The sequence below is a fragment of the Lepidothrix coronata genome, unplaced genomic scaffold (genome assembly GCF_001604755.1).
Source record: "Lepidothrix coronata isolate B3197 unplaced genomic scaffold, Lepidothrix_coronata-1.0 Scaffold159, whole genome shotgun sequence".
In the NCBI taxonomy this organism is placed as follows: domain Eukaryota; kingdom Metazoa; phylum Chordata; class Aves; order Passeriformes; family Pipridae; genus Lepidothrix; species Lepidothrix coronata.
Window position 1 is genome coordinate 1,638,726 of NW_016690339.1, and position 26,674 is coordinate 1,665,399.

Genomic DNA, 26,674 nt, shown 5'->3' on the forward strand with positions numbered 1-26,674 from the left:
TGGAACACAGGAAGAAATGTGTCTCATGAACTTAAATGTGGGGTTTGCAAACAAGTCAGTGGAAATTCCCTTTCCCCTAAAAAAATGTAATAATTATTTCCAAAATTATTTTCCTCTTCATATCTTGTGCTAGTTAATATACTAGTTTTAATATACAAGGAAAGATAAAGGAAACTGCAAATACTGAAAGAAGAAAGGCTGACTTTGCAAAACATGGCTATCTGCACTTGATTTTTTGTTTCAGGAACAAGAATAATGTGGAATATACTTGGTCTTGCCAGCTTCCTGTTTCAATTTTTTAGTTGGAGTTTAAATAATTTTCTGTGTCCTGAGTTTTAGTCTGCTAGCAGGATTAGCAGTGGCAGCATACTGTTTGCAAACAAAACTTCATTCCTGAATCCCATCTCCATGGTCACCCTCTACCTCCAGTTTTATCTTCAAAAGCTCTGATGTTGCCATTAGACACATCTGTTCTAGAAGCAGAGCAGCTTATTTGGTATATGCTGGGCTGGCAGTAGGAAATGCATACATCATGTTCACATAAACACACCTGGGTAGCAATTGAGGAAATACATAAAGCTTAGGAGCACGCATGTAAAAATAAAATCATCTCTGTTGGTGTATCAGTATTCTGGAACGTATTTTCAAACTCATCAACAATGTAGACTACATGAGGAAACAGATATAGGTTATACGGGCATTTATATTGCCCACACTTATTTACACTATAAATGCTGCCAAATCAGTCTTTAACATTTATTGTATGGATTAGGTTGCCATTCACCAGACTGGGAACAAGCACACAGCTAGCTCCCTTGTAGCCACCTACATTTAGGGGTCCCGAGCTTCAAGCTGAATCACACTTTTTGTGATTCAGTTGAGTCCCACTCCACAAGCCTGATGAGCCACTCACACTTTGTCAGTACATGCTACAAAGCAGATGTCCTTTCTCACAGTAAAGTTCTTCAAAAGCCCTAACTGGCAACAATGTCTGGTCTAATATCCTCTGAATATCCTGTAGTCATCATGATCTACCTATTCTTTCAACCTGTCCTTCCCTCTCCAAAAATTCATTCATTTTCTTATCCCTTGAGGAAATTATGCTAGTACTCTCTGTATGTTATACATACGTAAATTACATCCCTTACAGAATGAATAAAATCATAACCCAAAAATATAGCCTTCAATGTGGATAAAAATTAGGGAAGATAACTCTTCTCTACAGCCTGCTCTCTGACCCCAATGCAAGAGCTCACTTCCTGAGCATGAGAGAGGGAAAAATGCAATTTCAGCTTTTTATATTAGAGCAATATATCTGCTTTTGCCAAGCACATGCAGAAAACATGAACTTCATCCTGAAAGGTTTTCAATGTTCAGAAACCTCCTGGGAGAACTTGTCAAAAAGACAGCAAACGAAGTTCTAATCGCACAAACTCACCCTGGTCTTGACAAACACAACAGTTTGGTCTGAATTTCAAAACTCTTCTCCTTAAAATCCTTGGAAGAAAAGAGAATGTTATTAAGGTGCCTTTTTGAATCTCAAAGACAAAATCAGAGGCTGGTGGTATGCAATGAATTAAAGTGTTCTCCTAGTGAGATTTGAATCTAAATATAGCAACTACGCTGATCACATGGAAAGGTTGAATTACAATTAAAAAAAAAAAAGACCAATGAGACAGGGTGGACAACCTCAAAAATTTTGGAAATTCAGAGTAGATAAGAAACTATATGTACAGCACTTGGCAGAAGTCTGTCCAATATAACAGATGCTTCTGAAGGATGCCCTCCTGCAATTGTTCTATTCAGTCTTTACTTTTGGTCTGCTGATGATGCTACTTTTGGAAGACAGTGTGCTAATTTCCATCCACAGAGAATTCTCTTTAGGAAATCTCTAAGTCACTCATGAGCCCTCTTTTTGGAGGGGAAGATGGTCTCTTATACTATCTCTTGCTTCAGAAATTTGGCTTTCTTATCTATTCACATAACCTTACATCTCTGTAACCTTTGCCACTAACGATAGTACTTATGTGCTTTTTCCCTTACTGTCTTTTCTTCCATAACTTTCTCCTAAATATCTACAAGTGATAGATTTAAATCAGAGGGTCATATTTTTGATTTTAAGAACTTTTCTGACAAAAATTTTGGGAAATGACATGTTGCCTTTTCTCAGAGACACTGTTAGGAGGACAGTACACAGCCGCAGAATCCTGTCTGCAGATAAATGCATGGCTTCCAAACTTCCAAGCATAACTCCAAATCTTTTAATTATTGCCATCAATGAATCAAGGGACCTGCATTACGGCAGCTGAGTGATTACTCTGTCAGTGTGATTAATAGACCAGGTGGTGTTTTAAAGCAAGATTCTGCATGTGTATATGCATGCAGAGGAGAGGTAGATGTGTGTGGTTTTGAGGGGAGTTCCAGTTTAATTAGTCAAAGCCTTACAGTGGACACCGTTACTGAAACTTTCTGGACAGGAAAATACCGAATTCCAGCATTATTTTCAATAGTTTAAAGTGATGCTAAATCAATTTTCTCATCAGAGGAGCTGCTTTTAGAGCAATTCACAAAGTCAAGATAATGAATGAGCTATTCTTTCACAGCATTCCTCAAGGAGGAATTATCCCAAATGATATGGTTACTTAATATGAACATTTATAAAGGGACAGTCATTATGTGAATTATGTATTTCACATAACTTAATTCAAGTTTCAGTTTATAGCAGCACTTTTATCTTTTTTTCATTCAGTGATAAAAAAGGCATCAATTATAATTCTCCTAACATGTCTACAAAACAAATGTCTGCTACTGAAGTTGCTGTGCTCATTCAAACACATAATTATACATCAGAGGGCCCCGGGCAATCTACATTTACTAATATAATGAATAGATAAAAACTGCACACTTAAACGTAGCAGTTTAGGTATATGAGAAATGCACTACAGAATATATTTAGGGATATGCTGGTCTGCAGCAATGCGACCCACCATGTGATGACTTGGCCATGTACTTCTGCTGTTAATTATGTAAATGCACTTAGAGCCCAGAGAACAATATGCTTTCTGCCATGTTTTTAAATGAAAACAGAGACCATCACTTTGATGTCTCCTCAGAAACAGTACATTTTTACTGACGTTTATCCAGTTTGCACGTACAAAGCATGTCTGCAAAGTATGCAAGTATGAAAGGAATATGAGCCAACCAGATTATAACTAGCATTACTGCAATTTCAAAGAATCTGTAATCAGAGGTGGAGAGGTATAATGCAGGAAAACAATTTTGAACCACATCGCAGGTTATTATTACAGGAATGTACTATCTAGAAATTGAAGACCACTGGGCTATTGGTCTGCATCAGCATGCCTGAGGTTGGCAATCAGCAGAGGTTAACCAAATGTTCTGGTCTACCCAAAACGCAATTTCATTGGATTCTACAAGCAAAAATTCCAAAAGTTAGTTATTAATAAAATAACATTTCTAATGTACTTTAGCAAAGACCCTGCTAGACTTCGCAGATGCTGAAAAGGTCTGAATGTTCCATCTCATAGTCCTTCTACTGCAAATCACATCCACAAAAGACGGACTTTCCTGATCTATGCTACAAAAAACATCAAACAGAACAGAATTTTTTTTTTAAATTATGGCTCAAGTGAGCCATAGAAGATTAGAAACTACTATATTAACACAGCATGGGAGATCCACGATGCTTGAGGACACAACGTTCATTGTAACATTTCCCTGTCTTCTTGTATTCTTGATCAATATAAAGGCTGATCAAAGTCTTGACTAATCTTTAACATTCATTTAGAATGACCAAGTCTTTTGTTAGAAACTCAAAATAAGTTCATGAAAGTAGTAGTAGAAATTAACTGCTCCTTCCTGAAATATTAATGAATTTTTCTTCTCTCATTTTATTCCCAATTGTCTTCTGAATTTTCCTGTGGTCAGCTGACAAACTTCTTACTTTAAAAGCTGAGTCAAAATACAAGGAAAATATCTCTCACTTAACTCTTGTATAATTTGTAGCAACCATTTAAGAAGCATGCAGTACTACTTCCTTCTTGAGGAACATAATATTCCAGTCTATACTGCCTTATACCTAATTCTAAAGCCCTAATTGTTTCCTATGAATTTCTACCAGACACATAGAAGTCCTTATGTTAATAAAGAAAGAGTAAAGCCCCACGAAACAGATTCTTTGACAGAAAACAGTTATTTCAAGCTTGCTACTTAATTGGCACTAATGACAACATTCCACTTCCCTGAAAAAACCCTGAAAGCTTTCACTGATTTCTATGATATAAAGGCAATTACCAATTACATAACTATCTCTGAATTTCTCTTTTTGTGAGTATGATTCTGCACAAGGATTTCTACCACAATGTGTCCTTTCAGAACTAAATCACTAAGGAAAACTAAGTGCATGTTCTTATTCTAACTTTAATGTTATACAAATCTATAATTTCAACATAAAATACAGTAATAATCTAATTTTCTTATACAACCTGGAGGCCCATCTAGCCTGTATGCCAGTATGGTTCTATGTGGCTATACAGACATGATTATTCTATCCCCAATGGAACCTGTAGTTTAGCTATTATCTTTTAAGACTCTCGCTACTTTTCTGCATTTCCAATAGATATCTGTGTCTTATAAACAAAGAATACTTCTGATAGAGTAGATAAAATGCATTTGCTAGATAATACTGCCCTGACAGACAGTCCCTTCAGCAGTACTCACTGAAGCTCTCTTTACAGAAGAAACAACAAAACTGTGTATATTTGCACTGGACACTGGAAATTTATTTACCTGCTCTGTCTTGAGAATGAAAACTTCATTTTTCAGATCTTTTGAGAGTTCAAAGTTGCTTATACCTACAAGCACTATCTAAAGGAAAAGTGAGAGTATATGGCTATAAAAATGAACACAAAAATGAGGTTGAGAAAGGTTACATGGAAGTGGCTACATAACAACTTTGCTGAGACTGAGCATCATCAATATCAATTAGGCATTTTATCTGCAAATTAACACTTGTGTTAAGTTTGAGCCACTGACTGAGTGAAGGCTAAAAATGGAGCCAGGATGCTGGAACACAGCCCTGTAGAGCTCGGAAAAGTCTCAACTCTGTTGATCTGAAATTCAGCACATCAAGGGGATAGGGCCTACTCTTCCATGCAGGCCCCTCCCACAAAGCAATAGGTGAGAAAATTTGATACTGGAAACCTGGTGGGTTTTGCCCTTCTCAGTTCTTAGCATAGTTTTATAAATGCAAAAGAAATGCAGAAAACTCTTTGCGCTATGAGTAAAGGGCCTTTTTGGGTTCATTTTGCTATGAAATGGCACTAGAATTCATACAACCCATACTACAAAGGCACCCACTGCTACTGTGGCAGGAGCCATATAGAACAGACAGAAATCACAGCACTGCTCCTTATCATGCAAGTGTGCCTGTGCACAGTATACTGGTCTTATTTGCTTATAAATTTTCCAAATTTAACTGCTTGGGTTGGACACTGCCCATGCCTGTTGTCTGCCTCAGGCTGTTTTTTTTTCTGTTTGGTTCTATTTTTCTGTTTTAGGGTTTTGACATTTCCAACTAGCACTATTCAATCACTTCTGAGAGTGAGACCAAAGAGAGAATAAGCTGGTTTACTTTGTAGAAATGTCTCATGCTTTGAAGTGGAGGAATACAGTTTAGCAAGGGAGTAATTTTGTGTTAGAGATGTGCCTTTTGCTCCCCTGTAAATACCTGCCCCAAACTGGAAGAGTTTAAGGGACCTCTGAAAAGTCAATAATTTTTCTACTTGCAAGAATTTCGCTAAAGGTTCAGACACAAGTATCTTCCCAACTGTTCACTCAGCACGCCAAAGAATCTCTCAGGACCCAGAGCTCACCAGAATGTGAGACTGCCACTCTTTGAAAAGAGACAGAGCATCCTCCATTCCCCCTTCGCCTCTCATCCCCATTGCTGCTGCTGGTAGGACTCTGAACTGCTCTCAAACGGGGACTGAGCTGGCCCTGCATAGCAGCCAAGGGATGGAGAATGATCTTTTCTGTAATTACTAATCCCAAGGACTCTGCATGCAGCTGGAGCTAGGCATCTGGAGCGGAGGGAAGATGGAAGCAGAAGGGCTCTTGGCTCTAGGTCTGAGACTGAACCTACAAGGGACGATTATTTTAAATTAATTTTACTTTCAGTTTTTTATTTTGCACACAGCACAACATAGCAGTATGTGGAATCGAAATAAAGGTATTTAAATGTTTTGCTGGTTGCATATAGCCAGAGCACAACTTTGTGTTAGATGCACTGGGACAGGCTACCCGAGGAAGCGGTTGAGTCACCATCCTTGGAAGTATTTAAAAAACATGTAGATGTGGTCCTTAGGGACATGGCTTTGTGGTGGACATTTGCCTCTTGTTACAGGGGTCACTGTTGCTGAGAAACTGAATTCAACCAACTCTGCTATGACATGTCTGAGATACTAAGAGAATTTCTGAAACTAAACTATTTGCAAGCAGTTATAACTTGTTTGCCTTTTTCTTTTTTTTTTTTTTCCTGTGTGATTGCCTCCACATACCACTTAAGCTTAGATTTGTTCAAGTGACAGGTGCCCAAGGCTGGTACTGAACTCAATGAGAACTGGACCTGAATATATGGCCACTGCGGAAGAAGAGGAAGAGTTGACAAAATATCGTAGGGATAGCAAGAGTCCTGTAGTGCAGAACACTACCTAGGACTACACTCTACTCTTTTAAGATCAGTGTAAAATTAATTAGACCTTTTTTATGGAGTTAGATATATGGCACAGTTATAGCCATCATTCAAAACAAGCGAAGAAACTGCTTTTAAAACCATTTGAATTCTACAAGAGAAATAGGGCTGTCACTATAATAATATATAAGATTACATCAAGTAAATATGTGGCTGTGTCTGCTCCTAATGAAACAATATGCTAGTCCCTCCTCCCTCAATTAGGTAACTGCTCAGATAAAAGATGGGTAATAATATACATTTTCATAATAATATCCTCAGACATCTCAAATTAGGGGCCCTTTGACTTTAATTTCTTTGTGCCTGAGTATAAAATGTGGACAATAATGGACAATAATACTCCTATTATGAAGGTTATTGCGAAGACAAATATATTAATGCTTGAGAAGCCCTTAGGAAGCACAGTGATGAGTGTCACAAAAAAAGTCCATGAGGAAATGAATAATTTCATCTTCATATTAAGGTTCCAATCATGTGCAGTAAGTAAGGCCTGGGGCCACAGGCTGAACAGAAAAGGTAAACCAAAATATTGAATAGCTTCTCATTAAGTGAACACCATTCATCTAGTGCAGCAAGTGAGACAGAGGTCCTATGGAAAAATCAGATGTGAATAGATAATTACAGATTTTATCATAATGCATACATCCAGTAGGGGTGAAAAGTTTATACTGGTGACTTAATTTTGGCATCTCCTAACTTCTGAATGCATGACTCTGCAGCCTCACTAGTTTTGTCTCATTTTTAACACCATTTTTTATGTGTAACTGTATCTGTGCTGCTTAAATGATCATCTGCTCATTTCTGATATTAGGCTTGTTACTGTGATGCTTTTCTTTCTCCCATCCCTGTATTTAGACCACTTTGTCCAGATACAAAAATCTTTGTAGTGTGACCTTGAGGAATAGTGAGACTTTGTATAATTTAGATTAGCGCAGTAATTGTTTGGCCCAGATGCCAGAAACATCCTCAAGGGTATTTAACATGCATGCAGAAGATGTAGCTGCTACTTTACAACTAAAGGTCAGGACAAAAGTACAATTTACAGCCAAGAGAATGCGCTGGAGCTGTTGTCTGAGCGGTGGCAGTTGCAAGTGGCTGGGGCACCACCAAGCAGTTGCCTTCGGAAATGGCACCAGGCACTGTCTGGGTACTCTTAGCAGCTTTCTCCAATACACAGTCTGCAGAAACCGGGCCAAATCAGGGCCATCAAAAAATACACTTGTGCTCTTGAGATGGGACAACAATTCTTTTAGCTTCATCTACCTTTGGCTGTCTGATAAAGTAGATCACTTAATCACTTCTTTTTTCCCCACTTACTCCTAGATAGATTGTGTGCTATACTTGAGATCAGTGCTGCTGTTGAGGATTATTTGTTTCTCCACTTTGGGCACGCAGTTCTGAAGTGGAATGAAATTTCATTATAGATCCAATGTGTGTTGCACATTGTATATAGTCAAGCTCAAAAATCACCTGAGAAAAACTCAAAGTAAAGAGCCATCCAAGAAGGATTATAGGATTATATCCTTAAATCCATAGTGAGATACATTAGAAAGAGATGTTTTCTCATTTTCATCTACAGGCGATAAAACGGATTACCTACCCACAAATTTCCATAATTTACTTCCTTGTGTGGTACCTGATATGGGAAACAACATTATAGCAGAGCTCAGTCAGAAATGACAGGGAGTGAAATCGAAGCTGGTTTTATATGAAAGGAAGAGCTTCAATGTCTCCTCTGAAAGACAAAATCAAACCACAGCCCAAAATGACCAGTACCAGCCACAGCAACTACAGTGCAGTCTTCTGAATTACTGTATCACTAAATTAATGCTGGCAGGGGTGCAAGCCATGAATGAACTGAGAAGTGTAGTGCTCCATAGGCTTCTATGGTTGTTGAGAAAGATGGAAACAGAGTTGGTCAGGACAGAACAAAAGCTTCTTGAAGGTGCAAGCCAAATTTGGCTGTCACAGCAGAAAAGCAGCTCTGCAATGCTTGGGTCACTGAAAGCATGTGAGTACTTCCCTGGGTGTGGAGCACCAACACCAGCGTCTGCCTTGGCTTTGTGCCTCCCTCTGTGCCACTGGTGCACTGTACGGTGCTACTCGATGGAGAGAGACTATTTCAGGGGATTAAGCCAGTTTCAAGCAATTCTCTTCGCTGCCGTGCTACCCTGCACAGCAGGACCACCTGGCTTCCACTCATGATCTTTCTTCAGAGACAGGGACTGCTTGCAAATCCCTGCTATGAGGTGGAGGTGGCCAGGCATGGAGCTGCAGCCATGACTATGGGGCCCGGGCTTCTCTCTATGGCCCTCATGAGTGCTTCAAACCAGCCCCAGCACTGGGCTGCCTTAGGACATGCACTGCCTTCCCCAGAGCCAGTCCTGAAAGGAGCTCTTTAATTCACCTACCTTCATCCAGGGAGAAATGGATTCCATGCCTGCTGTGACTGAGTTCAGAGGCCCTGACAGCTCCACCTTGCATTGGTTGATAACGGGTGGCTCCCTCCAGGCCTGTGGCTGCCCTCCCTGCTAATGAAGTGGAAGATTAAGGCACACAGTACCATCCCATACTACCTGAGGCTGTGTCATTCTGGCATCAGAAGTATCAAGACAACTTCAGTTTTAGTGGCTACTGCAGCAATCGAACAAGTGTTAGGGAGAGTGAGGTGAAAACTGTAGCTCTTTCCCAGTTTGATTAACATCACCTTTGTCTCTGCTTGTACCCTTTCAACAATAGTGACAATGTGCTGATGTGCCTACAGCACCTGTTGGCTCAGGCAGGGATCTAAGGAATCTTAATGAAGAATTATATTGCAAATACTGTCTAACTACTAGGAAGAGATAGAGAAGAGGTTAATTATTTGGGGACCAGTCGAGACATACCACAGTCCAAAGTCAGATGCAGTGCACTACTGAGACCATTTGGGAGACTCTAGAGGCATGTTGATTTAGCTGCTTTGCTGCTACACTGTTAGGCAATGCTGGTTCCCCATCTGTCTCTCAGATCTGGCAAGTGTTATGCTGGGGAATTTCCTTCCCTAATAAGCATTACAGGACAGGCAGGCAAACATTCCCAGAAAAGGGAAACTTCTTAACTTCTGAACAGTAGGAAACTACAAACTTGTTCCACTTAAGGACAGACACAACACCTATGACCCACAGGGACATGATGCCAAATACAATACAGCTAAGTAATTAAATATTACTTCAAAATCAGAAACCATTGCAACCATAATTTCAAATCACTAAAAGCACTAGGGAATACTTGCCCTTCTCTATACATATGAGAACAAATTACTTATTGAGGGTTTCAATAAATTCTGTTTCTAACAGATGCATAAACATGTAACGTATTCAACATCTCAAGGCAGTGATTACATATGTCCCTTTTGTTATACAAAGAGCTTTTTAGCATATTGGAAAAAGTCAAAGGCAATAAAAGTAAGCATGTGTTTTTGTTAATATCTCATATAAAAAGCTTCAAACTTTTCAAGGAGGTATAAACATCTGTCATTCAATCAGCTTTGCAGAAATAATGCAGCTAGACCAACAACATCAAGCATATTCTTGTTTCAGTTCCCCTCAAAGATTTGATTAAGAGTAAACAAGTTGGTTTTGCTCCTTCTCCTTACTTGAACTCAGTATTGTTGATAGGCAGATCTATACACCCTGTACAACCTGTCCCCAAGTTCTGTAAATTCAGTATGCCTTGTGGCTAAATGTAAGCTATGGATGGCATAAAACTTGTCATAAGGCAATGCTCTGCCTAATTATGGCAAACTGAGGTTTATCTTTTGCTTTTTAACTCACATACAAGCAATTCTCTCACATAGAAAGCAACTGAACCAGTTCAATCTTATCTCAGGTTTTTCATTTTTAGACAGAAACCCGTGTAACAGATTTCTACAATCAAATAATATATTCCAGAGCAATGCTGTGGAGAGTCGAAATTATCTGAATGTCACCATTACGCTATACCAACATAAATCACTCCAACATAGTCTTAAGCAACACAACACTTCTCAGACATACATCCCACAATAACAAAGCCTATCACACACTGATTATAGCAGAATATGTGAAAAAATGAAAATAGTCCTGTGAAAGACTTGCAAACAATTTCCAGATTTTTTTGTTCCTAGAATTCCATGTTTTTTCGTGTATTTGGGCTGGATATGTTGGTTTCAAGGGGCAGTATGTGAAAATGCTAGGTCTGCTTTTGAAAACCGCTTCATTATGTCAGGCAAATACCTGCACTGCCAGTGAAGGGTCTCAGTGTCACATATATAGCATATACCCATTGTCAGGGTAAAAGGGAACAACTGTGACAAATGAGAAGCTTTTTCAGCTAATTCATTTTGTGTGTAGTCATCTCAGAGCCAAGATGCTCCAGCTGGTACTGGTGCCTGATTACACTAGGAGCTGTACCAAGTCAGACAGCCTCCTTCTCTGAGCACTTCAGGGTCTAAGCAGACAATCACACAACTAGTGAAAGAAAAGAACTACAGTTGTTCCTTTTCTGCAAATGAGGAACTAAGTGACAGAGCTAAAAAAAGGGCTCAGCCCTCAGCCAGTATAAATTGGCACGAGAGGATTCTGGTCAGCACAAATACAGCAAGTTACAGCAGCTGAAGAAAACACTGGAGTCGAATTTATAATGCCTGAGACAAATATAATGCACCCAAGCAAGATTGAACCTTGTCCTCAAAAAACAACAACATGAAAGAGGTGTGGAGCGTCCATGCACTGGTTCCTTAGAACCTCTCTTCTGTGTCAGATGGACAAGGAAATTTTACTCTGTCTCCATTACCACCTGCTCATTCCTGAGCTGGCCATTTCTGGGAGCACACTAACTTGTCCCTCTCAGTACATGACAGTCAGGAAATAATCCACTCCCTTGATATCAGCCACAGAGAGATGATACAGGAAAGTTAAGAGAAAAGAGATGTCTGATGGATGAAAGTGAAGCTCGGGAGAGCTACTATCCTATGTTCAAAATTGAAAGGAGAAAGACTTGATATCACTCAAAACAGTAACTTTCAAGGAAATAAAACAAAGCACTTTGGGACTGAGAATTTCAATGCAGATATAAATCCATGAGTTGCATCTGTGAAGGCAGATTCAAGAAAAGGAACAAGTCTAGGATAGGCAAGAAAAACCTGCATCTGATCCACTAGAAAGAAATGCCATGGTACCAGTAATGGCATGAGAAACTTTTATCATTTTGTTGGCTAAATAGTGTTTAGGAATGTACTCAGGTATGTCACTTGAATTTCACAGTAAGTACAAATAAAGTGAAGCTTTACATCAAGATTGTTCCTTTCTGGTCCTCTTAATTCACTTTTATTTCAGGATTATTTTTGAATGTTTTACATCAGTGCTGATAAGGAACACTTCCACATTCCATAGAAGGATAAGGATGTAGAAGGGACAAAAGAAAAGGGAAAAGTCTTTACAGTATAAGAGACTTTGCTGGAGGAAAAATCTATTACTTGCTACAGCAAGGTTTCCCCCAAAGTTACCTCAATTGAACTTGTCCCTTCTCCTTCAGAGATCTGCAGGACATAGGAGATACAGCACCACAAAGCCAGCCCTCACAGCAGGATTTCTTGGCAAACATTGCACAATCCGCTGAGTACAAGTATGTCTTCAAGATGGTTATCCCTTTCTGTAATGCTGTTTGACAGGTATGTCTAAAATCCGCTAGTGAAGAGTAACGTACTCTGCACGAAATGAAACACCCCACATAATGTCTGACAGAAGTAGTCCAGGGTATATGGCTCCTCCCTATACAACCTTGCCATATGGTAACAGCTGGGGACACCAGTAATGGAGCTGAATAAGCCATCAGCTTTACTGAAGGTGAATTCCCATCTATCCTGACTCATCTGAAAAATCTGTCACTGGTCACCTGCCCTTATGGCTAGGTTCACATCTTGAAAGGACAAGTAGTACATGATTAAAAACCCATAGTAACTTCTCACATACAGAAATTCTGAATGTGAGAGATGATGGAAAAGCTAATTGCTATCTGCTAAACATAGACATTTCTTATGGCTTTTGATTTGTCCTTTGTTATATTGCTTTCAAAATGTTACAAAGCTTGGCAAAGGTATGATGGGGAGTACCTTGACATTCACATGCTCCCGTCTTCAGAAGTTTTTGTGCTGAATGGAAGGTTTTTAGAAGAACATTTTCATTCAAAGTTTGGCAAATTCCTCAGGAACAAACTATACATCAGCTACTTAAAACGACTTACTGCTGTTGCTTGATAGAAAACAAAAAAAATTACATACCATCCTTGAATCAAATGTACAGATGAGAGAGTCTACTTGACAGGAATGACAAATTATTTTGTATATCCTGCTTGTGTATGAACACAAGATCATTTCTTCCTTATCTGTGTCAAAGGAAAATTACTATAACTGTGTATTTTGTTTGAAGTGTAAATCAAGATTCTCCTCTTGTTTGCATACGTGTAAATTAATTCTATCAAATTAGAGTGTAAATCCAGTTAAGAGTAACGTTAAATTACATTTCCAGAGTTAAACAGATTTTCTAAAAAAGACACAACTCTAAAAATCAAGTCTTTTCGCACTTTGTGTGGACAAGACCATATTTCTATTCAATCTTTAACTATTCAAGCAAAATTTGAAAAATGGTTATTATTAAAAAAAATCCACCTGCTGATATTCTAATATCTACATATGCAGAGATCCAGCACTAGTCATAAAGTAACGTTGTTAATTATCGAACTCTCTTTGACCTTCATCTCTTTAAAGTTACCTGAAAGGACAAAATTCTATTCTCTTTATTTACAAGTGTACTCCCATTTGATATTAATGGTATTATTTTGCTAGTTTGGGTAAAGATTCACTTACAAGAGCCTTCTCAAAGAATCTCTGCGATACATAAATGCTGCCTGGCTTCTGTCTATTCCACCCATCAGCTACTGAATTTCTTCAGTTTGTTGAAGAATAAACTCTACTTTTGGTAAAAAATACTATTTTCAGGCAGCTTTTAAATCACTTACACATTGTATCTGATTGTACTGCCAAACAAAAAGTTGCAGTAAGTCTTAAGAGTTGCAAGAATTTATACCATAGGACTTTCAAAGTGCTCAGCAAGTGAGCTATAACATGTAAAACCACACGATGCTGAAATACTCCATGGACTTTCACAAATCCGGAGAAACCTATAACCACTCACAAAAGACACTACCGAGTTGAAATGATTCATCTACCTTGGACACACAAGGTTTAATAATCCAGCCACAACTATCTCCTATCCATTAGCAAAGTCACTAAGAAGATAGTATCATAAAAATTAAAATAAATAAATGCACACATACATACATAAATATATAAATAAAAAGCAGTATATAGACTAATACATCAGTTATTGTCTACTTGTTCAAGTACAGATATTTGGAATGTGGGATTATAGTTCAATTTTTCATATTTACTCCATTAAATAACGCCTTTTCCTTTACATCTTTGAGAAAGAGAATGAATTATGTGAATTTAAAAGTTCTATTACATGATAATAGCACTACCATATATTCTGCATTAATATATGTGGTTTTGCACTCAGTCTGAAACTAATGCTAAAAATATAATGAGGCCCATGTACAGCAGTGAATGCTATGAGTGCCAGAAATATACATATGTTGGCATCTTGCCATCTCAATTATGAGGACAGCATAATTTAACACACTGTGAAAATGACTTGACTTCCTCACTTCCATACTGTGAAAAAACCAACAAATGTGCAGGGTTTTTACTCTCTTACTATAAGCAAGCATATGTCCTTTAAAATTAACTAATGCTCATCTACAATTGGACTGAATTTGATCTGTTGTTTTTCAAAGAGATAATACGCAATCTCTATATTTAAATATGCAATTTTTATACTTAGAAAAAAAAAAATCAGTGTTTTTATTTACACTGGATAATGTCCTGATAATCAAGACTGAAATAGAGTCTTCTGTGTTGCCTCTCAAACAGCCTAAAATGGGTGTTAACTCTGATACACTGTCCTAGACCCAGTGAAACTTAAATTCCTTTCAAAACATGGCCAGATAGCAGAGGGAGAAGTGAAGATCAACCTGCCTGCCAGAGTCAGATACGGTCCAAAGATGCATACTTGCAGAGAAATGCTACTTTGGCTCTTTTACCAGGTGTAGAAACAGCTGAGCAGCATCCTTGCAGGGCTGCAGCTCTGTACTCAAGCTATGCAATCTTTATAACCCTTTTTCTGTTATGACTTAGGGGATGGGCACCCCAACTATACCTTTATCTCTTCATTGACTTTAAAGATAGAGCAATTAAAAGCACATGGAGATGAATACACAGCAGCCATCTAAAACAAGCACTCAGGGTCCCTTTTCTTTATTCTAGGGATGGCAGATGTGAAGGCATGTGTCCCAGCAAGGTTAGCAGGAGCACAGCCGGAGCCAGAAGCCAGCCACACTATCCAGGATGGTAGAACTGCACTGCAAATAAAATACAGTTTCATAGTCCAAATAAATAACTTAAAATAAATAAATAATTCTATCACACAAATATCTGTTAGAAATGCAATTTAAAAGACCCTCTTGCTTCGTGTTGTAAAAATATGAATGACTACTCAGGACAAGCTGTTTCACATACAATTCTTCTCTATATTCAGCAACTCCAAGGTTGGAATTTCATTTTTCAAAGTCAAAAGCATGGTTTAATAATTACTTGGTATGAAGACAGCTCTGTTTTCTACCCTGCACTCAATATCAAATTCAGTATAGCTTGATACATCCTGTATTTTCATTCACATTTTCATTACAGTCCTGCAAAGTAAAATCATTTATTATAAATTCTCTTGAATCTATTTGAAGCATCAAACAAAATGTGAAATTCAAAGAGAGAGAAAACAAAGCACCAGAAATCTTACCAGAAAAACAGTATTTCCTTTCTTATCCTCCTAGTTCTAACCATGAACCATAGTGAGCACTGACCATTGGTGGACATTAGAAAACAAAACTGAACTATAGGACTCTATGCAGCTTTAAAGTCCTAGTACAGCAGTGATAAAACCTGAGTGTCACCAGTGTCACCTCTGTGACAATTGCTCAAGCAATAGATAGCTCATTAAGGAGAACTAAGTGTCTAAGAAATGGTCTTTGCTAGCAGACTTAGTAATTTATTGGAAACAAAGGACACATTGGTTCTTCTCAAATTCTTTGCTGACCATCAGTCTAACACATCTAGGACTAAGAGCAAAATTCATTCAAGCCTTCAATACTCATCTTCAGTGCCTCAGTCCAAATGACCCAATTTTTTACAGAGCTTTGGGTAAATTATTCACAAAGGGCTCAAACCACAGACAAATGTAAATGGGAGAGTACAGCATCAGATGAAGGAGGTTTTTGGCCACATACTCATGACCCAGATTCCTTTCCTTGTTAGGAAAGGCTAGATTCAAAGGCGCAGACATCAGGCAGACTACAGGGAATCATATCCCCAGTTAACCCTGCTGGCAGAAGATAGTACAAGAATCTGTCATCAAAGTAAGGAAATCTTCATGTAAAAGTGGGAAGTTGAAGCTTAATAGCAAATTTTCATCTATTGAATTGCTGTAATGTGTGTATGCCTCTTATTGCAAAAGCTTGAAATACAGAAGTATTTCTTTCTTGTTTGGCTGAATTTATCTCTTCTTCCTAAGAGAAGCACTGGATTTACAAAACAGTTTATGTTTCTTTTCCTTATATAATTTTTGCAGAAAACACTTACTAATTGGGAAAGTCATGTAGTTCTTACCTGGTAGTCTAAGAAGAGAAATCAGCAATGTTTTCACAGTAAAAGGCAAGTGGCCTTTTTGCAAAGTCACTGAGACTGATGTTATAATATGCCCCTACTAATAGTGGTTGCAAACTAAGCATTTATTTACTTTCATGTAGCCTTAGCTAAACACCATTTGCTCCAGATGAAACAGTGACCAGGCAGCCTCAGCAGCTGGAATGAAACATTAGGAGAGTGTACCTGCATGACAATAAGAAGGTCAAACACCAAGATGAAAGAAGCCAAGAAGGCTCTTGAGACCTCATCACTTGGCAGAAATCCACGATTCAGCTTGTCCCAGCTGATCCAGTCAGTAGTGATGACAAGCACAACTACAGAGGTCAGAGTAAATAGAACCGTCCTAGAAGGGAGAAAAAAAATAGTTCAGAGAGAATACGATAGTAATGAAGATACATCATTCCATTTTATCTGTCTTCTAATGGTCAGCTGGTGCTTTATCAGTGATTTTCCACTGATGGAAAGAGATTGAAGAAAATTAAGTGTACAAACAAATCTTTTAATTCAAACTAGGAAAGCAGTCAGTATCCTTAGTGAAAAGAAATTTAGTAGCTAGTACTAAGCATGTTGCAAAATTTGGCTGGAGTATATCACTGCTGTTCTTCATTCCCTATTTTTCACTGAAGATACAAACGAATTAAGTAAAATAAGAAAGAAGTAAAATGTACCAAGGCTTGTATGATTATGCCAAATTCAAATGGACAAATTGTGAGAACATTGTCTAAGGCACTAAAGACATTAGAACCTTTGAAAATCTTTTCTAAGCTGTAGGAGCTATAGAACACTATCTCTGAAGTCTAATTTTTATACAGAAACATGTCTGAATAAAAGAAACTTTAATTGCACTAAATTAATTTTTAAAAAAATCCTGGGGACTGTAGAAAGATTTTGCTTTGTGTCTTCTAAGATGCTTTTTGTACAAGTTTTCAACACATTTTATGACATTTCTGAGAAGTCTGAGAAGGAATGCATTATAAAAGTAATAAAGCCTCCATCTAAATGCTACAAGAATTCCAGAAGACACATTTGACTAATTCATACAATTCTGGAACACAGCATTTAAGAAAATATCTTTATAAACTATCCCTGCAAGATAACTCTACATCAGTTCCATCAGCACTTTGGTGATATCCTTTGGAGTTGGCAGCAATGACTGAATTCCTGGTTCCATGGAAGCAGGAAAACTTAGCTGGTAATTTGAGGGCGAACAAGGCTTCTCCCAGTAGCCATAGTTTCCAGTAAGTCTGTGCTATAATAGGTGCATATCAACATCTGAATGCACACACATGGGTAAATAATTGTGGCAGGGTGGGTGAATTGTTTTTCTATAGCAAAAATGTCTCATTTTCTTCAGCTACCGAGGGTTGTAAAACAAAGTGAAGAATATGTCCCCTGACATTTCCAAACAGGACAAGTACTCAGCAGAGGAAAAGAAAAATCTGTGTACCAGGGGTCACAGGCTACCAGTCTGTACTCATTTCCTTTTATACAGCAGCCTTGGTTGTGTCTGTGCAGGAAGGGAAAACAAATATGCACATAAGCAATAGTGTACCCATTTGGACTCTTAAACATCATTCTTCTGTGTCATGATGGGCTGCGCTTCTTCAGGATATAATGAGACGAAAAATGACTTGATTGCTACCACCATTACCTTCAACATGTATTTTTATTGTTAATAAATTAATTCAGTTATATGCAACACTATGCTTGGCACCATAACAATTTTCTTTTGAGAGTATTACCAGCATCTGGGAAAGGACAAAAAAAAAAAAAAAGTGAAGCACATTAGACCTAAGCAATAGTAACCCCTGTTATTCCAAAATATCTGCTTAGCTACCACCTCACCTGTCAGTACTTGAAGCTGACTGACTTTCCTACAAGCTACACTTTGGTACATACCCAGAACAGTTTACTTTGGAAAGACAATTCGTGATGGTACCTCTTGCATATAGTTTCTTGAGACACACATAGGTGGTTTTTTCCTACTTATTTCACCTTCATACCTGAAATTCACATAGAGGTTAATGTTCTTACTTTTGCTGAGACATTCTCCAGAAAGAAAACAGTCCTCAGGACTTGTCTGCTGGCCAGGCCATACTGCCCTGGCCACTGGCTGCCCTGGTTTTCCTCAACCTCTTTTGCGGAACAGTTTAGAACTGTAATTCAAATCTGAGTATTTTGCTATGAAAACCATATACCCAGAAGTTATGCTCAACACTATTCTGCCTCAGTCCTCTTGAATTATGCATTTGTATTTTGGAGCAAGAGTTCAAAGCATGGAAGGTCAAGTTTTGGCACGTAGGCAAGCAAAGGCAGACATATTTTTATTCATGCTTCATTGGCATGCATGCAAAGACTAATGTGTGTGCTCAAGCTCTGATTTCCTTGAGGAAATGCATATGCACTTAAAAAAATTGCTTTGTTATTCATTCTGAAATGTCAAATAGGGAGGGAAGGGAGCACAAAATGGGCTGCTAATAGAATAAGAAAATGTGAGACCAATAAAAAAGGTTGGAAACAGACTTTCAGATAGTTGCATTAAACAGCATAATTAGCACTCAGTTGTATTTTTGACCTATGATACTGGAACACAGCAAGATATTCAATACATGCTTTTGGATTTATTATAAACTGAGTTTATTTAGGTTACAGTTCAATTCACTTCTTGTGAAAGTACAGTGTCCTGGACATTATGGAAAAAGCATGAGGACTTCATTTAACTTGACATAACTTGTATCAGATGAACCAATGTGAGCTACCCTGCAACATTTTGGGCAACATGTAGTTTGCCCAATATTCTGCAATGCACATTACCAAGAAAGAGCTACACCATCAAACTATCCACAGCGTTGCTGGCAGGACCTCTCCTTCTCATTACAGAAAGGGTGCAAAGGGAAAGACAAGAGAGGACTGACTCTTCTCTGTCCCAGGCAATAGGAAATGCAACTTCTGTCTCTACTTCACAAAGGAAATACACTTTTATATTTCACTCCTAATTCTGGCTTGTTGTATTGAATGATTATCTGCCCTGGGCACCTATGCAATTGCAATAATACACATTTTACAACCTAGCCCATACTTCTCAAGAGTCTGCAAATAAACACTGTCCAGGCCAATTGCATATTGAAGAGTTAAAATTATTAGGTAGGTCCACAAAAATCTGTGCTTATCACTGCCAGTGATGATCTAAAACTCTCAGTGCCACACTGAACTGAGGGGAAGCTTAAGAGCGGAATTTTTACTGCCAGAAACCTCTCAAGAAACAAATAATTTTTTAGACTGTATCTCTGTAATCTTTGATTGCCAGGACTGAATTTGTCAAACTAAGTTATTCATGCAAAATTGAGTCCATACTACTGGGCCTCATTTGCCAACAGAAAATTAGTTTAGTCCTCAAAATCTTGGCAAGGTCCAAACCAAATGCATCTCTCCTTCTGCACCTTTCCATAACACTTTATTGTACTATAAGCTTTGACCAAGCTGACCAACCACTTAAAATCTATTCCCCAGGACACTGAACATTATGAGAGGTTACACACAACATGGAGCAGAAGCCTGAGCAGGTTTTAGTCATCAGTAGTCACTGCAGACAATCTCTCATGGCAGATAGGGTCATGACCTCAACTTTGTAGAGATAAGGCATAAGGTGCTGCAGCGATCTTATGTCCTGGATGCTTGGAGACATCCGCTTCTGCTGTCTTGCATGTCCTACCTCCCACATCAGGAATTCCCTAGGTAGTGCCCATGAGGCCCTGATACTACTGCCGCCCCAATGCAGCACCACAAAACCATTCAAAGCACATCCCCTCCAGACCTATATCAGAAGTACCTTTGACTCCTTCCAACCACACCTTCAGGAAACAGTCTGTGTTACTTGCCTGTACTGAGTTCAAAACTGAATAAACCAGAATTTGTCCCTAGAAAGATAAAGACAAGCTAAGAAATATATACAAGTTTACAAACAAGAACTATTTCCAATTTGAGTCTCCTGGTTCTTCATGTCTAAATCAGCAAGGCAAAGTGTACAAAAAACAAATTCTGGTCTGTGATGGAATCTCATTTGTCAATAACAAAAGTGAAGTTTTTCATTCAAATGTTAAATACAATTCTTTTCGCAACCATATATAAGCAGAAAATAATACACAATTTTGAGCTGCTCATGGTTAGAGGTATTCAGAATTTTTTTTCTCTAGTACAACCCTCTGCCAAATCTTTTACGATGCTACAGCTTTGATGATCAGATAGCAAGAGTTCTTCTAAGACCAACTGAAGAAATGAAAGACAAACTTTGGCTATTTTCTTCATCCTCTTTCTGTCTTTTTTCAAGAGACAAAAAACAGTATCTTGCCCTTTGACTACATCTTTTCCAGAAAAAAACATGTAACTGTGCTTTGGCAAAAGTAGCTCTTCGATTTGTATGACACAGCATTTTGAGAACTTTTCATCATAATTTCACATATAATTGCCACTAAGCTAGGTTATTTAAAAAACATGAAGCATTGCTAATAAGCATTCCAAATATTGCCTAATACAATGTCTGTTTGAGACAGTACATATAAGACAGGACCAAAGAAGCTGGTTGCAATCCTTAGGGCTGCCCTTTGTGGGAGTAGAGTGTCTGCTGTTACAACTGTCCCCACCCACACCACACTGCCAGCTCCTGGCGGGTCTCTGCACTCCTCTGGGGCTTTCCCAGCTCAGGAAACCCCCCATATGCTGCAATCCCTTGCTCTGCTGTAGAATGCACTTGCACTGTTGCTGATTGCCTTGGCACTAGCTGTTTATAATGTAATGTTTTTCATCAATGCACCCAAATACTTGCAAACACCCTGTGAAAACACTTACATAAAGGGGAGGAATAAATTTTACTGCTCTTGATATCTAAAAATGCTTTCCAGACCTCAGGAAAGAAAGATCATCCATCGAGATAAATACTCTACATAATTTTTAATCTCAGAATCAGCACTGGCCAAACATACAGTCACACAGTGTACAGTAACTATAAAGAACAATGCTACTGCAGATATCCATATGCAAATGCCAACACTTTTTATTTCGCTTTCCTTAATTAGCAAGTCTTCTGTTATTTAATCTGTCAAAACTAGCAACTCTAAACCCACTTAAAATAAAATATTTAGTTTGCCTGTTGCTTGGTGTCAGCACTGCTTCAGCAATTAAGCAAGTGTAAGGGACAGATGCTCTGCTGGTGAGAAGCATCTGGGTTTTCTGAAACAGCATAGCTTCAATCCTCCAGCTGGCCACTGCTTTTCTGCCCCCACAGGGCAGTGCTCTGAAAGGAGAGAGAGCAGAGACTTGAGAGTTCTGCCTTTATCAGCAGCTATTGCAGTGCCATGGGGTACAGCAGTGCCATAGAATGACACGATTGGTGCTGAGGATCCCATATTCACAGTGTTTGCATACTGCGGGCTAAACTGAGCACTTGTGCACCCCAAAGCAATCAATCCATACTGTGAACCAAAGGGCAGGTGGAGAGATAACTGGCAAATCCACTTAACAAGTGCGGTACTGAAACAAACTGGTAATACATACACAGCCTAGAAATATAGGAATATTCAGAAATACAGGGAATCTCTTTTGTTAAAATAAGGTGCTTGTTCCCCTGATGGGGACAAACATGCGGTAGAGATATGAAATGATACTACCGGCAGATTTCAGAGCACCTCACTCCCCAAAACATGCTCTGCAGGCGTGAAGAAGTGGGAGAAATTACATTAATGCAGATTCCCATCAAAAAGACTTAATTATCTGAAGTTAAACATCAATTAGAAGAAAATGGATAATAATTCAAACTTTGAATTGCATTATCTTTTCAAAAACCTTGGCACCACAATAGTGTATGCCTGACTTCTGTCCTACAGTGGGAAGTAATAGGTAAGCAATTCAGTATTTGCCAGTAACTACCAGTTCTGTAATTGCCCGTCCTTAAATTGCAAGTTCTGAAATACTCCTAATGTTGTGACTGGCTCATAAATACTTATCAATAGCAGATGCTTCACATTTTAAGAACCTTGCATTCCCAGTTAAGTCTTCTGAGCTATGCTTGTTATTATTCTGCCTAGTGAGCTGAAGAAACTGGACAAGGCAAAGTATAAAGGATGCTCTGAGTCTGGCAAAACTGGAATTATTCTGCATTTTTATAAATTCATTTTACTTAAAAACTGAAGAAGAAAGTAAACAGCATTAGTTTATTTTTTCCAGCTATATCAGTTTGTCAAAGAAAGACACTACCTTTCCTACAAACATAGCTTTACTTCTATCCTTTGACTGTAACAGCTGCAGTTTTATTAGGGTGTATCAATATGACTACTCCAGAGCTATTTGGGATTTTTGCACAAAGATTTGTATAAAGCCTGAAATTACATTTATGGTAATGCATAGAGGAAATATTTTGCTATGTTTTGTGTAAGAAAATGAATAAGATTAGATAACGTAATCACATGGTGAATTCTAGAGAGTATCATTTTTTTGTTACAGATAGAAGCATCTTTGAATTTCCTTTTGTCACACCATTTATTTAGTAAAATGAAAGTGTTATCTATTCCAAATAGAATCTCATTTAAATTAAACTCATCACCATTAGCTTTAAGTTTCAAATGCCATTTCCTATCTGTGAAACAGAAAAGCAAAAACAGCTTAAGATGGTTCATGGTCTTACTTATAAAAGACATTTTCAATCACCATCTATCATATACAAGGTAGTACAGGACTCACATAAGTTATATCCAAGGAACTATACTCCATATTCAACTTCCAAAGTTAGAAGTTAATTGCTTAACTTCAGTAGAAAGTTTTTTAGAAAGTGGATTTTTGAAAGAAAAACCAAAGCAATTCTATACAAGATAAAGAGAAGTCAATCTTCCGGTTTACTTTCAGATAGATACATTACTTATTCTATCAACAGAATGGGGAGTGGAAGACAGCTGCTCAAGAAACAACAGAAACAAGATTTTAAAAAATATTTTCAGAGCATCAAATGTGCCTTAGGATACACCTGCCTGGCAATTTTTCAGTGAAAATGGTTTATATTCAGACAAGGACAATTCATCAATGCACAGAATTTATCTGTAAAAGGGATGATTTCTGTAACATGAGGGAAGCTGAGTCATCTCAGCTGCACAAGATGAAGCAAACAGTGCAGGGACCAATACCTGTTCTGCATGAATCAGACCAGGTATTTGAATATTAATGACACCAGCTGGATGCAATGACAAGCAGTTTTTGCACGCTACAGGGTACTATTTGTTCTAACTCTCTGGCTGGAGCTGCTCTACTTCATATACACAAGTCAACAGTAGTACAACACTGGACACAGATCTCCTACACCCAACTGTGTGTCTCAGTGCTTAGTTATTATCAGTCTCTGGTAAGAGTGAGGTAAAGATTGTTCATCATAATGGAAAGACAGGGGATCATATGTCAAAACATACAAAACAGAGACTATGGCTTTTCATGCTTCCAGCATCCCTAGTAACTGCTAGAAACTGGTTATGAGAAGAAAGCATTATTGGCCTCCTTTTCTCAGTTATCATTAAATACTCAGTAAAGTCTTAAATTCATTGCAATGTAGAATAGGAAAAAGCTTTTAAAATGGAAAAAAATATGTCTTTACATTTAGAAGGAAAATCTCATTTCAAATGCATTTAGATGGTAACTGAAATGCTACTCTAAGAGCCTAAACTTAAGCTTTTAAGACCTACAGCAGGATCTAGAAGTATATCCCAACATCTCCTTGATTTTCCTGAGTTGAAACATGTTATTAAATTCTAGCTTTAGAAACAAGCCAGAACGTAAGTGTGGATTTAACACCACATTTTCAAGCCTTTCTATGATCTGTGTTATTTGGATGGTTGATTTAAGACAAACTGATTGATTTTCGGAAGACACAATTAACAACATGTAAGTCAGAAAAGTAGTAAAAATCAATTCATTAATAAGCCAGTTCTTTCATTAATAAATAACTTCATTATTTATTTCCCAAATACTGAAATTACCAGCAGTGCTTGTGTTCACAACTTATTTCATAATCCATGAAACTTTAGTCCTGACCAATGTTTACTACAGATACAACACTTTGAATGTTTTCTTCAGGACATTATAGATTCATATTTCTTTTATTTACTTAAATTTTTCAATTTTTTTTTTCCCAAATCCCATGTGAAGTCTAGAGCCAAGTGAAAAACTGATCATTTATTTTTTTTATCACAGAATTTTTTTACATAGGGGTTAGTTCAGTGCAATTAAAAGAGTTCATAGGGAACGCAGAAATTTAATCAAAGATGGGGTTTTTGCAGAATCTACATGAGTTAACATATCTAATCTCTCATTACAGTTAACAGAGATGCAGTGCGAGATCTGCTTGCCTAAACCAAATCTAGTTTAGTGTGATTTGGGCCACTGCAGAGTACCTTGGTTGGTCTCCAGACCTTGAAGCAGAAGGTCTCCTCTGAGTCCTATCATGTCTACCATGATGTCACTGAAAAGTTGGAGTTTACTTGCTTTTTAAAACACATTTTAGAAAACTGGAATGACATTGCAAAGAATTTTGATGTTGCACAGTCTTAAAATTATCCTTCCAGGTTTTTGGAAAAAAAACGAGAATAAACCCCATAAAATTTCCCATTTTTTTTGTGACAACCAAACTAGCACTCAGTCATCATGGTGAACAGCTCCAGTGCTGGCAAAATTCTGAAACGGGAAATCCTGAGGGAGACAAGGGAGCTACCAGGGGCCCTAAGACATCGTTACAGCTGCTGATGGGACCCAGGCAGGGCCAAAAGTAACAGCATCCAGGCTCCCCACGCGTAAAGAAGCCCTAAAAAGTGCCAGCCACCACGAGTGATGCCAGCAGGGCAGGCACACAGAGTGTAGGGAGTCAGTTCTGGCAGCACTTCTCATGGAAGGATGTGCAGAAAGGGCTCTGAAGCCCTGCCAGCTCAACCAGGGAGTAATGGCATCCACCCCACAGAAAATCATCGCCTCCCTGAGCTCTGCACCACCATGACTGACACAGCTGCCCAGACAGAGCTTGACTTAAGGGACAGGGGGCAATGGTGACAAGTCCATTCCTGATGCAGCAGGTGCATCTCCTCTGTGACTGCCCCACCTCCTCAGGTCCCACAGCATAACAGGTGTGAGGCTCTGCAAGTGGAACACAGCAATGATGAGGACAAGAGTTCATTCAGCATAGAGGTGTGGCCAAGGCTAAGTCAGTCTATGCGTTGCCTCAATACCACTTCAGTGATCTTAAAGGTCTTTTCCAACCTAAATGTTTCTATGATTCTATGAAGCATTAAGGATAAAAAACAGAGTCTGATTTTTTCCATGTAGAACATATGGAATGTATTGTCCTTGCTCAGACTATCATCTTGTTACTCTTAAAAAAAAGGTTTTGGTAAGAGTGGCTGGGAGAGCTATTAAATTCTCAGGGCTTCTCAGACAATGTATTATATCCACAACTAAAATTAAAAAATACAGTTCAAATTTAGAATAAGCTAAATATAACAGTTTAAGAGCTTTTTATGTTCTGGAATAGATTAGCTGTATAATTTACCTATATAGTAGTTTGATGGAATAAGAAATTTCTCATTATTTTAGGTTTCATACCATGATGTCTATGGGATATAGTTTCTCATTCATCAAGATGTTGTGCCTTTTACAATTATATGTCTGCAAACCCTATCAAAGTAAAATATAATTACAACTGTTTTGAACTGCTCTTTAATTTTTTTTTCCCAAGGCATTTTAAATAAATACAGGGTCTTTCATCTAACAATTTGATTATATTTTTACTAAATGTATTTCCAAAACAACTCCAACACAAAAAAAAAAAATCCCCAAAGCTTTAATCTTGCTTCCTGAGCAATGCATTTTTATGTCAAAACCCTTTCAAATAATATCAATTTTACCCTAGTAAGAAAACAACATTAAGTAGACATCAAGCTGAGTGTGCGCTGGGCATGTGTGCTGGCAGCAAAGAAGCCCCAACAGTGTCCAGGGCTGTAATAACAGAGGCATGACCAGTAGATCAAGGAAAATCACTTTGCTCC

The 26,674-nt window shown here is 38.2% G+C and overlaps 1 protein-coding gene across 2 annotated transcripts in view; it reads right to left on the reverse strand.

The window, feature by feature from the left end:
• TMEM117 (transmembrane protein 117) overlaps positions 1-26,674 on the reverse strand; it is a 197,141-nt gene that overhangs the window by 22,397 nt on the left and 148,070 nt on the right. For both annotated transcript variants that reach the window (XM_017829167.1, XM_017829168.1), the window contains one exon: positions 16,791-16,950. In XM_017829167.1, the coding sequence (XP_017684656.1) occupies positions 16,791-16,950 (160 nt within the window). The remainder of the gene's footprint in view (positions 1-16,790; positions 16,951-26,674) is intronic.